Source organism: Schistocerca americana, chromosome 11 (assembly GCF_021461395.2).
Source record: "Schistocerca americana isolate TAMUIC-IGC-003095 chromosome 11, iqSchAmer2.1, whole genome shotgun sequence".
In the NCBI taxonomy this organism is placed as follows: Eukaryota; Metazoa; Arthropoda; class Insecta; order Orthoptera; family Acrididae; genus Schistocerca; species Schistocerca americana.
The window spans coordinates 83,489,185-83,505,635 of NC_060129.1; the positions used below are offsets into that span (position 1 = coordinate 83,489,185).

The 16,451-nt window shown below is 42.6% G+C and overlaps 1 protein-coding gene across 1 annotated transcript in view; it reads right to left on the minus strand.

The window, feature by feature from the left end:
* Positions 1-16,451, minus strand: part of LOC124553766 (ankyrin-3-like) — a 117,571-nt gene that overhangs the window by 19,840 nt on the left and 81,280 nt on the right. Inside the window, exon 4 of the mRNA XM_047127702.1 lies at positions 11,129-11,705. Coding sequence (XP_046983658.1) covers positions 11,129-11,705 — 577 coding nt within the window. The remainder of the gene's footprint in view (positions 1-11,128; positions 11,706-16,451) is intronic.

Here is a 16,451-nt window from a genome sequence, read left to right on the forward strand (position 1 = left end):
CTTCGACATGTGGCGAACCCAAGGTGAAACTATGTCCAGACGTCATGGGGTTGGGTGGCCATCCCTCATTACATATCTCGAATGTTGTAGGCCAGGCAGACTGGTAGAACGTGACAGACGGTGCGGGCTACAAGTGTGTCTGAACACACAGTGCCCTCAAGACTCCTAATAGTGTGCCCCTGCAGCTGACAACCCATACATTTGCCAATGTTAACACCATGGCATCAGCAACTATGACTGAAATGGCCACTTGACCATTAGCAGCTCCTGGACGCCTATGCTGTGGGACAGAGACAAACTGGCGCGGGTTCCATTGTGCTCTAGGGAAATTCACCTTGACATTCATAGGTCCAGTACAAATTGTTCAAGGTACCATGATGGCCAACAAGTAATATACGCTTGTTTCAGACCACATGCTCCTCTTCATAAGGACTATGTTTCACGATAGCAGTAGCATTTTTCAACCAGGTAATGCACCATATCACAAGGAATGGAAGTGATGGACTATTTCGAGGAACAGAGTGGCTAGTTTCAATTAATGTGCTGGTCCCACAACTCACCAGATTGGAATGCGATCGAACACATCTGGGATGTGCCTCGACGTAGTATATGAGCTCATTCCCCCGGTGAGGAATTATTGGGAATTAGGTGCCTTGTGTGGGCAGTGTGGTGCCAATTCCCTTCCAGAACATGATGAGTCACTGCTGCTATCCATTGCAAAGGTGGACATATCAGGTACTACATAGGTGATTATAATGTTCTGGCTGATGAGTGTTTATGTTTTAGTTTTCATTTAGCCTACTGGTTACTGGTTTTGGTACACAATACCACCTCAGGACATCCTCTGCCATGCTCTTGGGAAACTACTAGGTACCTCAAATATGTCAAGCTTATTTTTCTCTTATTTCTTTCTTATTTTGAACATTATAATATGGTATGTCTAAAATATAAGATTTTCACTGTCCTTATTTCTGTCTACTAGTATGCCCCAACATTTATATGGATATCGATATGGTGCCTACATAGTGGCATTCGTTAATTCAAATCGTCTTGCCTAACTTTCCTATTTCATTTTACATATTGCTATTAACACTACAATGAGATCTGATACTGTAATTGCAGTAATAAACAATATAACTCTTACAACTATTGAAAGCCTCTATTAATACTACATCACCATGAATTTTCTGTAGAAGCTACAACTACTACTGTTACTACTGAAAGTTGTTACTAATATTAACACTAATACAAATACTTGTACTTCAGTTACAAAAGATTACATTATATTCTCTGACTCAGAGAGAAAGGTTACTATCTTACTGCCTTAAATAGCTTTGCTCTTGCCATATACAGTAGTCTAGGGTGGACGCACATACACACACAATGTATTAGAAGGTGGGGTCAAATAAAAGCAGCCAGAGATTAGAGTTCTATAGTACAAAGCAATACAACAGAGGAAATTAAATGCAGCACTAAGATGACTATAGCAGCTGTTGAAAATGAGCACCATTCATCTCTTGATGCTTTTGGTTGCTGAAGGCGGATCGAAGGTTGGATGCTTGAATTGCTGCAGTCTCATCTGGAGTGTTCTGCTGCAGTTCTTGATGACTGTGAGTGTTGTTGTGATTGACTCTGCTCTTGAGGGCTCTCGCGCAGTGTAATAACACACTGACAGATCAGGTGACAAAGATTGCCAGGTAGGGCCCCAACCAGGCTGACCTAGGCTAACAACTGTGAATCATGAAATTGTGTATCTGTGCTCAAAGGCTCGGCTTGCTGTATGACCAGTTGCTCCTTCTTCTTGGAAGTAACTGAACACCTATCCCTCCTCCATTAATGCTGCCACAAATAGCTCCCAAATGTTGGCAATGTGATGGGCCAAAGTCAGCAGCTGATTGAAGAAGGTGAAACCAGTATTGCTGTGTGCAGACACTGCACACCAAAATCCAACCTTACGATTATGCAAAGGTGTTTCGCGGAAGTTCGGCTGACTCTCTGCTACCCAAGACCTGTGATTCTGTTAGTTAACGTAACAACTCAGCTGAAATTAGTCTCCATCAGACATAAAGAAAAGATACATGTCCAAGCCATTCATTGTTATCTCAGTGAATGGACATTCACAAATGTGGAGGTGCTTAGGAACATTTGGTGGTTTTAATGCATGACCAACAGACATGAGATAGGGATATACAGGGTGGTCCATTGATAGTGACCAGGCCAAATATCTCACGAAATAAGCATCAAACGAAAACACTACAAAGAGAGACACTCGTCTAGCTTGAACTGGGGAAACCAGATGGCGCTATGGTTGGCCCGTTAGATGGCGCTGCCATAGGTCAAACGGATATCAACTGCGTACTTTTAAATAGGAACCCACATTTTTTATGACATATTAGTGTAGTACGTAAAGAAATATCAATGTTTTAGGTGGACCACTTCTTTCGTTTTGTGATAGATGGTGCTGTAATAGTCACAAACGTACAAGTACGTGGTATCACGTAACATTCCGCCAGTGCGGACGGTATTTGCTTCGTCATGCATTACCCATGTTAAAATGGACCGCTTACGAATTGCGGAAATGGTCGATATCTTGTTGACTTATGGCTATTTTGATCAAAATGCCAAATGGGCGTGTGCTATGAATGCTGCTCGGTATCCTGGACGACATCATCCATGTGTCCGGACCGTTCGCCGGATAGTTAGCCTACGTTATTTAAGGAAAGTGTTCAGCCACATGTGAAACGTCAACCACGACCTGCAACAAATGATGATGCCCAAGTAGGTGTTTCAGCTGCTGTCGCGGCTTATCCGCAAATCAGTAGCAGGCCAATTGCGCGGAAATCGGGAATCTCAAAAACGTCGGTATTGAGAATGCTACATCAACATCGATTGCGCGCGTTCCATATTTCTGTCCACCAGGAATTGCATGGCGACGACTTTGAACGTCGTGTATAGTTCTGCCATTGGGCACAAGAGAAATTACGGGATGATACTACAAGATGTTTCACTGCATGACAGAATGGCGATGTACTTCCAACATTAAGGATGTCCGGCACATAGCTCGCGTACGGTTGAAGCGGTATTGAATAGCATATTTCATGACAGGTGGATTGATCGTCGAAGCACCGTACCATGGCCCGCACGTTCACAGGATCTGACGTCCCCGGATTTCTTTGTGGGGAAAGTTGATGGATATTTGCCATCGTGATCCACCGACAACGCCTGACATCATGCGTCAGCGCATTGTCAAGGCATGTGCAAACATTATGGAAGGCGAACTACTCGCTGTTGAGAGGAATGTCGTTACACGTATTGTCAAATGCATTGAGGTTGTCGGACATCATTTTGAGCATTTATTGCATTAATGTGGTATTTACAGGTAATCATGCTGTAACAGCATACGTTTTCAGAAATGATAAGTTCACAAAGGTATATGTATCGCATTGGAGCAACCGCAATAAAATGTTTAAACGTACTTACGTTCTGTAATTTAAGTTAAAATACTACCTGTTGGGAACTGTTCGTCTAAAATTGTGAGCCATATGTCTGTGACCATTACAGCGCTATCTATCACAAAGTGAAAAAAGGGGCCTAACTAAAACGTTCATATTGCTTTACGTACTACACGAATATGTAATAAAAAATGGGCATTCCTATTTAAAAAAAAACGCATTTGATATCCGTTTGACCTATGGCAGAGCCATCTAGCGGACCAACCATAGCGCCATCTGGTTTCCCCCTTCAAGCTAGACAAGTTTTTTCATTTGACGCTTATGTTGTGAGATATTTGGCCCAGTCAGTCAATGGACCACCCTGGATATGCAGGTCTGCATAATCAGTGTGATATCATGGTCTCTTGTGACAGGTGTTTGATTGATTTGGTAGGTCTCTGAAACATTTTCTGGCGCACTGCAGCCATGTTTTGTGGTGTGCAGGGGATTTTAGGCATCTTTTTTTACTGGTTCAAAACAGATCCTGTTTGACAGCACTTTCGGATTAAGCGTTGCATGGGACTCGTTGCTCACACTTTAACACCACTAAATTTTGCAGAAAACAACTGACCACACCGTTTCCATGACTTCGTTCTCACATAACTTTTCACGCCTGCTGCTCCATTGAGAGTACCATCGCCCCCTTTGCTCTGCCCCTCTCACACTGGCACAGCCCGCACTGCAATCTGAACTGATGTGGATCACGTGGCGGATTACATGGCGTGCATGTCACAGGGTGTGACTATATGCATATATTCACGTGCAATCGTATCCAATCTCCCGGGCCACTTTGATTTGCTCCACCCTGTACTAAAAGAAGTATCTAAGGTCTCTCTAGGTTTGGAGCCAGATTGGCCACGCTATCATGTCCAGCAATATTTTACTGCCTCGAGACAGCATTGCAACCGATCAAAGTGTATCACTTACATTTCACTCATTTTTCTAATCTTCTTAGATACACTCGTGGTCACCTCCCTTAACACTTTTGTTGTTGGACCAGCCAATCGCAGTAATGTATTGTTTTGCTCACAGTCCCTAAGGCCATGAGCATGTCTTCCTCGTCCCTGCATTGGTGTCAGAGACTACTAGCAGATGGACTATAGGATTATTGAACCATGTGTAGCTGTCATTACAACCAACACAGAAAAGGCTACTACTGGGGTGGTGCTGCGAATATAATGCATAGGCTACTAGAATTACAGCAATGAATCTCATTTTGTACTGGCCCAGATGAGCATCGTCAGGCATTATGGCGGCGACCTTGGTAGAGGTCGCATTCTTCCTGTATTCTGGAGACGTGCAGCAGTGTTACTTCTGGTGTCATGGTGTGTGGAACCACTGGGTACGACCTCAGCTGAAGACTCATACTGACTGAGGACACTGTCAGCACAATGGTACGCCACTGACATCCCGTGACCCTATTTGCTGCCTCTCTTGCAACAGTGTTGTGACATCAACAATCAACATGAAAATGCTGACCCACACATGGGATGTATCTGCATGAATCGTCTGCATGACGTTGAAATACCCCCATGTCCCGAAAGACATCCAGATCCAACAAGTAGGATCATGTTGGGTGTCAATCCATTGCAGTCGTAGTAACCGTGATATCAAGGACGAATTGCAATGGTTATGGACCACTTTGCCTCAAGAGAGGGTATAATGACTTTAGGATGTTCTTCCCAACAGGACCAACGCACGTGCCCAGGTAAGTGTGGTTGCAATGCCAAATTATAAATCGGTTCATGCCACTAAGTTCTGTGTAAATTTGATTGGATTTTTCAATGACTGATACAATGTCACATACTGTCTCAACCTGTGAAGTATCATTTAGTTTCGTTAGCCGTTCCAGAAACTTCAGTTCTTGTTGATGTAATGTATATTTAAACATAAATTCCACATGAAGTGATGTTCATAGTCTTACGTGGAGGTTATCTTTCCAGTCTTACATGCTTCACTTACTGCAGACTCTACCTTTCACTTTTGCAGCTGGTAAAGTCCATAAATTTATGTTCATCTCATATAGCAATGCACCAGCAACCTACTTCCACATCCATTCCCATCAAGATTAATTTGGGATATATATATAACCAACAATGAAACTAGAAACTCCATCCACTACATTAATATATACAGAAACTTTGGAAAAGAATTTTAGCTTAGGAAACAATTCCCATACTACCACAGTGAATGAACATAATACAAATAAAGATGTTGACATCGATTAAAACAGTAAGTTTACTGTTAACCATTGCCATCTCTGCTTTTTAGAAACTAAAATTCGATTTTTTCGCCATAACACTTCGCTAACGCCACCATCCTCTAATTTGTTTAAAGATACGCTTATGTAGTGACAGAACTCACGACATGCCAGAGACGGGGGTTGAGTGGGGACCTGTGGTCTGCACAGCTGTGACGAGGGTCCGGCCACAGTTGCAGTGCTCACTGTGTGGCTGTATATTGGGGGTTGGTCCTGCTGTGTCCAGTGGCTGCCCCACAGTGCAGAGGTAGACTGTTCCGATACATGTATTAACACAGAGACCACTGGGCAGCTGTCCATCCACAGATAACGGGACCATACAGCCAAAGGCAACAGTGGGTCGACTAATCCACTAAGATAAATGACTTACCTAGTGAGACAATCAGGTTACACACTGCCTCTCGTGAGTTCCTCATACTAGCAGTTTAACATACCAAGTTACAATCACTCAGAAATTAGATTGGCAAAACGTTTAAATTTACTTAATTTACTACTATGTCCATCAGATGGTGTTTGTAGGTCATATGCTACAGACTGGGCAGTAGGGGGAACATACGGTAAATATGATGACAGATACTTCCGAAATGACTGGGGAAGGAAAATCAGAGAAAAATGGAGCACAGTATTTGTCATATTACGAAGCTACTGCAGTAAAAATTTAACTTCCATTAAAACCTTTATTACAGAGTTGAAGCTTCGACCAATAGATTTATTTGATTCACACTGGCCAATGAGCACTCACACGAAACAGGTGAACGTTGAATAGTACCTGACTGGGAGGCTGAAAAAGTCTGTGAGTATGATCAGCAAAATAAGCAGACACATTAATTATATATACGCCTAAGGGCTGATTACAGGTTGTCTCTCACTGAAATCAAGAATTTGGTTTTGTTACTAGGTTCAGTGCAATGATATTTATCAGACTGTATTAGTATATGTCATGGATACAAGAATGATTCAATATGATTGAAAACCATGGGAAATAGGTTACATAAGGCAATGCACCAAATATATCTCAGTAAAGATTCATGAAATCATGCTTTCACATAGAAAGTAGAGAAAGTCCATTGTGCCTTCTTCAAGTTAGAAGAAGGTACAGGCAAATATCTGGAGACTGCAAGGTAGTAACTGAAGTGTTTGAGTGTGTGTGAGTGTGTGTGTGTGCGTGTGTGTGTATGTGTGTGTGTGTGTGTGTTTCATATTAGTGCATAATAATTTAAACATAAGTGCAATGCTCAGACAAAGGAACTATGCTACATATGCCAGTTGATGTAAATTTGTATGTAGTGTGATAACCAGTGAAAAAGTTGTGGCTGGTGTTTGGACGACGTGCAGTTTACAAGTAGTGCTTATGACGCAAGTGTTGCCATGGAAAAATACAAGTATTTCCAGAGCTCTGCAAACAATGCTACATGTAGCAGCGCTGTTCAATGGCAGTAACCTGGTTGGAGATACGTGTATCAAATGAGAACTATGTTACTGAAGATGTGGCAATTTCTACTTTTGGCAGTTGTAGTTGTGTGTGTGTGTGTGTGTTGGTTAACATTTGTGATTTCTCACGACGAAACTGGGCGATGAATTTACCATTGACATAAGAAGAGAGGCTTCATGTATATGCACGTAACGTGGATGGATACTTGTGTGTGAACTGGTTGTCATGGTAAGCAGATGAATAGCTACAATGCAATAGTGTACATAGCTTGAGGCAATGAAGAAGATACTGGTTGGGTCTTGTTACATGCACGCTATTTAAGTTAAGAAATGGATTTCCCAACTTTACTTCTAAATAATTCAGATAGAATTATATATTTAAAGTTAATGTGTAAATAAGAGGCATCTTGAAAACATGGCTGTGGCGATAAGCATTTTCATTCAAACATTGATTTTCGATTAAAATTATGGAATACACTTCTGTAACAATAAAAATAAATGAGAAATGAATCATTGAGTGTAAGGATTATTATGTGAAGGATATGAATTCCAGTTTTTGGAGCAGCTCAGTAAGTGGTGCATAAATATTCAGATATATCTAAAAATAAAAGTAATTTATGATAATTACTAGTCACTAGCATTGTAGTGAGTATTTATAATGTGATATGTTCATAAAAAAGAATAGAAGTATCTAAAGATCTCTTACATTTTGACGTGGTTGGGGATGGACCAATAACTGGAACAGGTCAGAAAAGGAAAACACTAAGTTCTACCAGAAGAAAACACTTCAGGACTAATATTTACAAAAACCACAGGGAAAATTAAGCAAAGACTGGTCAGTAGATATTTGACAGCCCCTCCTCTAAGAGCCTAGTATGGAGTTTTCACACAAAAAAGCGCCTTCCTTTGTGTGTTGCACAAGGGAGTGCACTGAAGTATGGCAATGTCATGGGAAAGAACAGACTAGAAGCGGGAAGGATATGTGAAGGAAGACAGAGCATTATGTGGAACTGCCTGATGCGGCAGAGCTGTTGTGAAACCCAGTCGCCTTTCTTGTGAGGTGGTCATGTGGTGTTTAAGAATTATGTTTTTATATCATCTTCTTCAAGGGAGATGTTCCAAATATGCTCCGATTGAGAATGACAACATATTCCTTAGAGATTAGTAAACTTCAAAAAAGTTTTACTAATTCCCCTCAAATAGTTTTTTAGAGTTGATGAATTTTGTTACCGAAATTGTCAGCGAAACCCACATATATACCTAGAAAGTAAAAGGGAGATACACAACACACAAAACTGTTGTACTGATATGGGTGTAGCGACTAATGTGACTGACCACTACAACGAAGATTTCAGGTTTTACAGAATGGAAACATCACGAATGGGGAATTTAAAATACGTTGCTGCACCCTTTGACCCTTTGAACTGCGCTGCAGCATTCTAAGATACACTATGTGATCAAAAGTATCCAAACACCTGGCTGAAATTGAATTACAAGTTTGTGGCGCCTCTATGGGTAATGCTAGAATACAATATGGTGTCGGCCGACCATTAGCCTTGATGACAGCTCCTACTCTCGCAGGCATACGTTGAATCAGGTGCTGGAAAGTTTCTTGGGGAATGCCAGCCCATACTTCATCGAGTGGTGCACTGAGGAGAGGTATCTTTGTCAGTGGGCAAGGCCTGGCACGATGTTGGTGTTCCAAAACATCACGAGAAGTTCTGTAGGATTCAGGTCAGCACTCTGTGCAGGCCAGTCCATTACAGGGATGTTACTGAGGTGTAACCACTCCGCCCCAACCCGTGCATTCAGAACAGGTGTTTGATCGGGTTGAAAGATGCAATCACCACCCACGAATTGCTCTTCATCATAATCACCTCTGAAGTTTACTGTTGGCACTACACACACTAGCAGATGACGTTCACTAAGCATTCGCCACACCCACTGCCATGAAAACACGACCACACCATAACACCACCGCCTCCGTATTTTACTGTTGGCACTACACATGCTGGCAGGTGATGATCACTGGTCATTCGCCATACCCACACCCTACCATCGGATCGTCACATTGTGTACCGTGATTCGTCACTGCACACAACGTTTTTCCACGGTTCAGTCGTACAATGTTTACTCTCCTTAAACCAAGCGAGACATTGTTTGCATCTACTGGTATGATGTGTGGCCTATTAGCAGCCACACGACCGTGAAATCCGAGTTCTGTCACCTCCCGCCTAACTGCCATAGTACTTGCAGTGGATCGTGATGCAGTTTGGAATTCCTATGTGATCATATGGATAGATGTCTGCCTATCACACATTAAGACCCTCTTCAACTGTCTGCGGTCACTGTCGGTCAACAGATGAGGTTGGCCTGTATGCTTCTGTGCTGTACATGTCCCGTCATGATGCCACTTCACTTTCACATCGGAGACAGTGACCTAGGGATGTGTAGGAGTATGGAAATCTCGCGTACACATGTATGACACAAGTGACGCCCAATCACCTGACCACGTTCGATGTCCATGAGTTCCGCGAAGCGCCCCATTGTGCTCTCTCACGATGTCTAATGACTACTGAGGTCACTGATATGGAGTACCTGGCAGTAGGTGGTAGCGCAATGACCTAATATGAAAAACGTATGTTTTATGAGGAGTCCGGATACTTTTGACCACATAGTGTAGATGTTTCCCTGGTCCTGGTAAGGAGCGACAGACCTGCTCCGCTTCTTCACCTTCACTTTACACAGTATAACGCCATTTATAGGTATCTCATTCCCAGAAGCAGGGGAGACAACAAACGAGAACAGAGGGTACTTTGAAGGAAGAGGTTTAGGGTAGCATGTACAGCACAGAGAACAGAGCGGGCTTTCCCTAGCTGCCAACAGCACATGTCACTGTGGTGTCTGTCTATGATCTGAGCAGTCCATCATTGTGTCCATCACTAGAACGGAACCTGCAGTGGCCACAACTAATTTTCCTTTTTCTTCAAACAATCTCAGGAGCTAACGTAAATAACAGCTTGTCGTACACATGCAATTCAATAGAAATGTTGACTGCAAATAAGACCCAAATAATCCACGTAGCTATGGAAATCTTGGCTATTGCATGATTTTCTTCTTGCTAACTTATCTGCTAACAAAAGATTTGTTGAAAATGTTATTAGAATTCAACGAAAGCATTGTGAGCCATCAGAAAGTGCTATTTCTACTTCCAGTGCGTGTGCTTATGGGTCTACTGTGAAATGGCCTACAGACATCCATGCATGTTTGAAGAAACAGGTACCGCTGTGAGCTACAGCTGCATGAGGTACGAGAAATGTATTCACAATCGTGAATATGATGAGACTCCAACTGTACAGTTTACTGGTGATGTAAAAAGCTTGATGTCAGACCTGGACTGGAATCTGAATTTCCCAATGTGCAAGTATGATCGCCGAACAACTTCGTCTATGCGAGCATGCTTCAATGACCGACCTAAAACTCCACACATCACCGTGAGTTTCCATGTCTTGCTGTAGAACAATCACTGGAACTCACACACAGGAAGAAACCTACTTATTGTTGTCACGACCTTTGCCTGGGCATATGAATACTACTTACAGTGCCTGTGTTTAAAAACCTCCTATGGCATGTCCTTCAGACAAGGATGCATGTCTGAAGAAACAGACCCTGCTGCAGTTCACAGTTATATTTAGGCTAAGGGTGGACCAGCACCACACTGAATTCCAGCATTACCGATGGAGTGCTTCATTGAATTTCTAAGTCATATTCAGCCAGGTGTCTGGATACATTTGATCACATAGTGTATACAAGAAAATGGATTTCAGTAGTAGTGTATTTTACTGTGCATGCACATCTAATTAAACTTTGTGGTGGACATTGAAGGCTTGTCAGTACGCACACTTAGAGCTGTGTAACATAGTTGAGCAGCTTGTCTCGTGCTTACCTGGTGTCTGTCGGTGTCTCTGCAATCAGGTGAGTCAACTCCACAACAATTTGTGGGTCGTTGACTACAGCCTCAGCCCAGCCCTGCGTCGCCATCACACGGAGCAAGTGGGCCTTTATGAAGGCGACGGCGGCCTGCTTCAGCCTGTTAGCGGAATGCCTAATCGCGATAACACCTGCAGCTGCCGCAGTCTCGACAGACAGCTGGGCGACCACCTGTTGCTCACAGTGCGCTTTCAGTACCGACAGGCCGTATACGTCGGCGGCGACCAGCAGCTGTGGGGCCATGCTGGGCAGCTGGGGCACCTGCAGGGTGTAGAGGTATGCCAGCACCTGGCGCAGCACAGGACCCTCTGTGTCCGAGAGTACGAGCTGGCTGCTGCTGCCCTCTACAGTGACGCGACGGAACATGTCCGCAAACACGGGACTCCTGGCGGCCAAGACAGCCCTGTGAGCCACAAGCCGCGTGTCCCCGGCCAGCAGAGTCACCACAGCGCCGTCCCCGGCGTCCAGCAAGGCACCCAGATCCATGGCCGTGGCCTCCTCAGCCTCCTGCACTCGTCCCACTGTGAGGGATTCTGGAACACAGTTTCCCAAAGGAAAGGTGGGATTTGCTGCCAGTGCAGAATTAATCATTTTATCAATTTAAAGGCATTTATAAAGCTGCCATCAGGATAAATTTCACACACAACATGGATTAAAGTGTGTAGATGAAGGTAATAATACTTTTGAAAATCTATTACATCTCCTCTTAAAACTTCCCCATTTGCTAGTAAAAAATGCCACAGAAGGAATACAGGCTGCCTATCATTTGTCTCTTTGTACAATTACTTGCTTAAAGTATCAAAATGGAGATCTAGCACAAAACTAAGAGCATATTTTATTCAACACACAGTCCCAATTTCTGCACTTATTTAAGAAAACAATGATATATTATGTCTGAAATCTGTATCCCTCTGCCCTTAACCGCTAGCCCAGCATGTTTCTCTCCAGGAACTCATACAGGGGATCAACTAACTGCTGTCACAGTCTGGAATGACTTTCTAGAAAAATGATATAGAGGTGGCGGTCATAGCTTGATGGCAACTTCTCACATATTCCAACATGACAACACGCAATATTTTGTAGGGTAGTGGCATAACGGCTCCCCCCTCCCCCAGTGGCTAAAATTGAGTTTTATGTGGGGTACAAACAACTGTGTCCAACTGTGTTTCACTCACAATACTAAATTATTTCTAAAAGATCATGTTTATCTTTACTATTTCACAACAATGTAATAGTTATTGCATAAGTTAACATAATTAATTTTTATTTTTAAATTATAGAAGTAATGAATGAGACAATGTGGTGCATGCTACAGCTCGTCAAACGAATATATGAACTTCATCTTCCACACATAATCCTCCTGCTGCACACAATAGTTTTCACTTTGTACCATGATGGAGAAATCGAGACATATAGATCACATATATTTCAATATCTCATAAAAATTTATAGCAAATGACCAGAAATTTCGTCATCACTCACTTCATAATAATAAATGAAAAAATATTAATCTTCAACTCAACACTTACAATGTAGTGGCTACTATTGTAGTGTAAGATGTCTACAGTATTTTATTTTTATTATTGTTTGTGGCAGCTAGTCAGACTCAAAGCGTTGGCAAGTTACAATCGTTCGATTTCTGACACTGCACAAGTAAGGAGTCCAGCAATCAAGTGATTCAGAAACAGTAAGTAGAGTGCACGAATTTTCACTTGACTGATTTTAAGTAAATGTGCAGGGTGAGGGTGACACATGTGTCAATAGAGAGAGAAGTGGTGTAGAGGAAACAAGTTTTGTAACAACTGCATAACTTCACTGCAGACAGTTAGCTAACTTCCATTTTTGAGTAGTCTTAGACGCAATGAGAACGTCTACATCATTACAAATAAGAAGTACCAATTGTATAATTGACACATTAGTCTGAGGTTTAATAAAACATCTACCCTACAAATGCTAAGTATCATTTACCTTTCATCACTTTCAAAATAAAAATTTTCAAAGGAAATATTCTTCTCAGTGGAGTTTAGTTAATTGCTAAAGATGATGACTTAGTGTGTGTGTCTGGGTGGTTAGGGTGGTGGGGTGGGGGAGGTGGAGCTCTAGCTAGTGTCTGTTTGCTCTCTGGGATAATGGTCTCAGAAAGGTTGGGAGCCATTACTGTAGGGGGCTATGTCAGAGCCAGTCATAGAAAATATGCCATATTTTTAACACACATTTTTTCCGTCATTTGATAACTGATGACACCCTACCAAATTGTTGCAGATGGCACTGATAACTGACCTTTGTTGGTGTGAGTTCTTCATTACAAGCTGTTATTAGCGTTGAAAATAGTCACAGTTCCAGTTACTACGTTAGATGATCAGGTTGATCCTTTAATTGACATTTTAAATTACTATTATTTATTGCACTTATTTTCTATCAGCTAGCTCTGAAAATCCGAGAAACAAGAAAGCCCTGGGAAAGATAACATTCTAGCTGAATTTGTCGAACGTGGAAGAATTGGAATTAGAAATCTGTTAAATACTCCCGATCGTAACATACAGAAACAGGGGAATTTGCCCTCATTTTCTAGGAAAACATTATACGATCTCTGTACTTGAAGGAGGAATGTCTTAAAATACGAAAATTACCGAAGTCTTAGTTTAGTTGTGAATGCCTTATCAAATAAAAGCTTCCACTGTCTTCGAACAGTGGACACACGATTATCAGAAAGTCAGTTTGGATTTGGAAAAAAACGAAGAATCCAAGAAGGAATAATATCATTAAACTTAATTTGAAATTGTAAATACATAGCTTTGGTAGGTATACAGGAAATGTCTCATGATGTAAAATGGCCAAATAAAGTTTGAGATACAGGAGAGAGTAGGAATATGCATAGAGAGTGATATGTTATGTGGAAGCTGTATAATAAAAGAGAAGACTTCCATTGGAGTGCACTCTAGACAGGTTCTACGCATGTTCACAAATGAGTCCGGCTGGGTGGTGTACTATAAACAATTATCTTTGATCTATTCAACGAACAGGTACTTAGGAAGGGGGAGAAGTGTTACATGTAGTAATACAGGAGAATAGAGCAGGTATGCATGGTATAGTTGGTTTACCTGAAAGTGAATACAATCTAGGCCCATGCTAGTGGCCTCTGTGTGCATCAGAACCAGAATGGTCCCAAAAGTGCACCTCCATGGTGAATTTGGATAATCCATGAGTGGACATCGCACACCACACAGTCTCCCATTGAGGGTGAAGTGACATCTCGATCGCCAAATACTGACCCTCAGCCCCCAACCGAGCCAATTTCACTTACTAACGAATCCATAGAAATAAAAGTGGCCAACAACAACATCGAGTGTTCGATGGGCATTCTAATTCCCATCGTGTCCCGCGGCTGGGGCATTGGACTGGATGAAGAAGACCCATTGAGTTCCCTCCACGGTCGCCAGATCTAACACCTACGGACTTTTACTTGTGGGGAACTGGAGGAAGTTCGCACGCTGGAATAACTTCTCCAGGAGATTACAGCGACATGTGCAGTGATCTACACTGTAACCGTGACTGACATAGTTGCGACGAGCCAGAAGCTGTGGCCGAGCGGTTCTAGGCGCTTCAGTCCGGAATCACGCTCATGCTAAAGTCGCAGGTTCGAATCCTGCCTCCGGCATGGACGTGTGGGATGTCCTTAGGTTAGTTAGGTTTAAGTAGTTCTAAGTCTAAGGGAGTAATGCCATCAGATGTTAAGTACCATAGTGGTTAGATAATTTTAACGACCGCTCGTCATTCTGCTATGTGTATAGTCTCCGACTGTAAACACATTAACACTTAAAGTAACCCTATGCTAAGCTGAAAGTTGTACAACATATGTGATGAACTATTAGTTGTAAAATAAACACATAAGTAATAGTTTTCGTTCCTTATGGTGTGCATACATTTTTCTGGCTGACTGTATGTAAAGAAGAAAAAAAATGGTAATTACTTACAAAGTTCGGCGTGTTACAATTTATTCAAAATGTAAACGTCACTACATATATTCGGATTAAGGTTATGACATCTTCGATGTGCCTGCCGTCATTGGCGATGAGGTGGCGCAGATGAATAGCGAAATTCTGCGTGACCCGCTGAAGTGTAGGAAAATCGATGCTGGCGATGACCTCCTGAATGTCTGTTTTCAGCTCAGCAATAGTCTCTGGGCTATTTCTGTACACCTTGACCTTAATATAGCCCCACCGAAAGAAGTCGATGTATTCAGATCCAGAGAACATGGAGGCCAATCGAGGCCCATGACCGTGCCTCCTGGGTACACCAGAGCCAGAATGCGGTCCCCAGAATGCTCCTCCAGGACATCAAACACTTCCCTGCTTCGAAGGGGTCGAGCACTATCTTGCATGAATCACATCTCATCGAAATGAGGGTAACTTTGGATAATCGTGATGATATCATCTTCCAAAACCTTTATGTACCGTTCGGTAGTCACCAAAAGAATATTGCAGTGATTATTCCGTGACTGGGGACTGCACACCACGCAGTCACCCGTTGAGGGTGAAGAGACTTCTCGATCACCGAATGCGCAGTCTCAGTCCACCAAATGCGCCAATTTCGCTTATTGACAAACCCATCCAAATAAATGTGGGCTTAGGGGCGAAATGAAACCATATTCACATCAAAGTCCTGTTCGTCAATTCTAGAGACAAGAGTGTAGGCGAAACAAAACTGCTGTGTCCATGGCCCTCGTGATTAATGGCTCAGGAGTTTGAATTTTATATGGGAAAAGATGCAGGTCTTCAACAACTATACGTCGCAGTGCCTCCCAGTTGATTCCCAGCTGTTGGGCAGCGCGTCTGATAGATTTCCTGGGGCTGGTTTGAAACACAGCGCTTGTCATCCTGATGTTTTCAGGCGTTTCCATCCGATTTGGTCCACCGACATTACGAACACTGTCAGCATGAAAGCTACCCGTTCTCTCAAACTTGCGAATAATATTCTTGATTTTTAGCACACACGGACCGGTTGTCTTCATCTTGATCTCGGTCGCACCACTTCCTTTCAGCCGCATTTGGGCTGTTATTGCTCGTGTAGTAGGCCTTCACAAGTGGTATATGTTCAGGTACGCTGTACCGTGACGTTTTCTCGTGCACATAGCCGACAACAACAAGGCGCACGTGCATATGCAAACTCCCATTATCCCCCGCAGCCAACAGTGGAATTTGAACGTCATAAAGGAAACCTTTCTGAAGCTATGAAGATTTCATTTCATGTAGGTCAATAATTGTCACCCTCAAACTTCC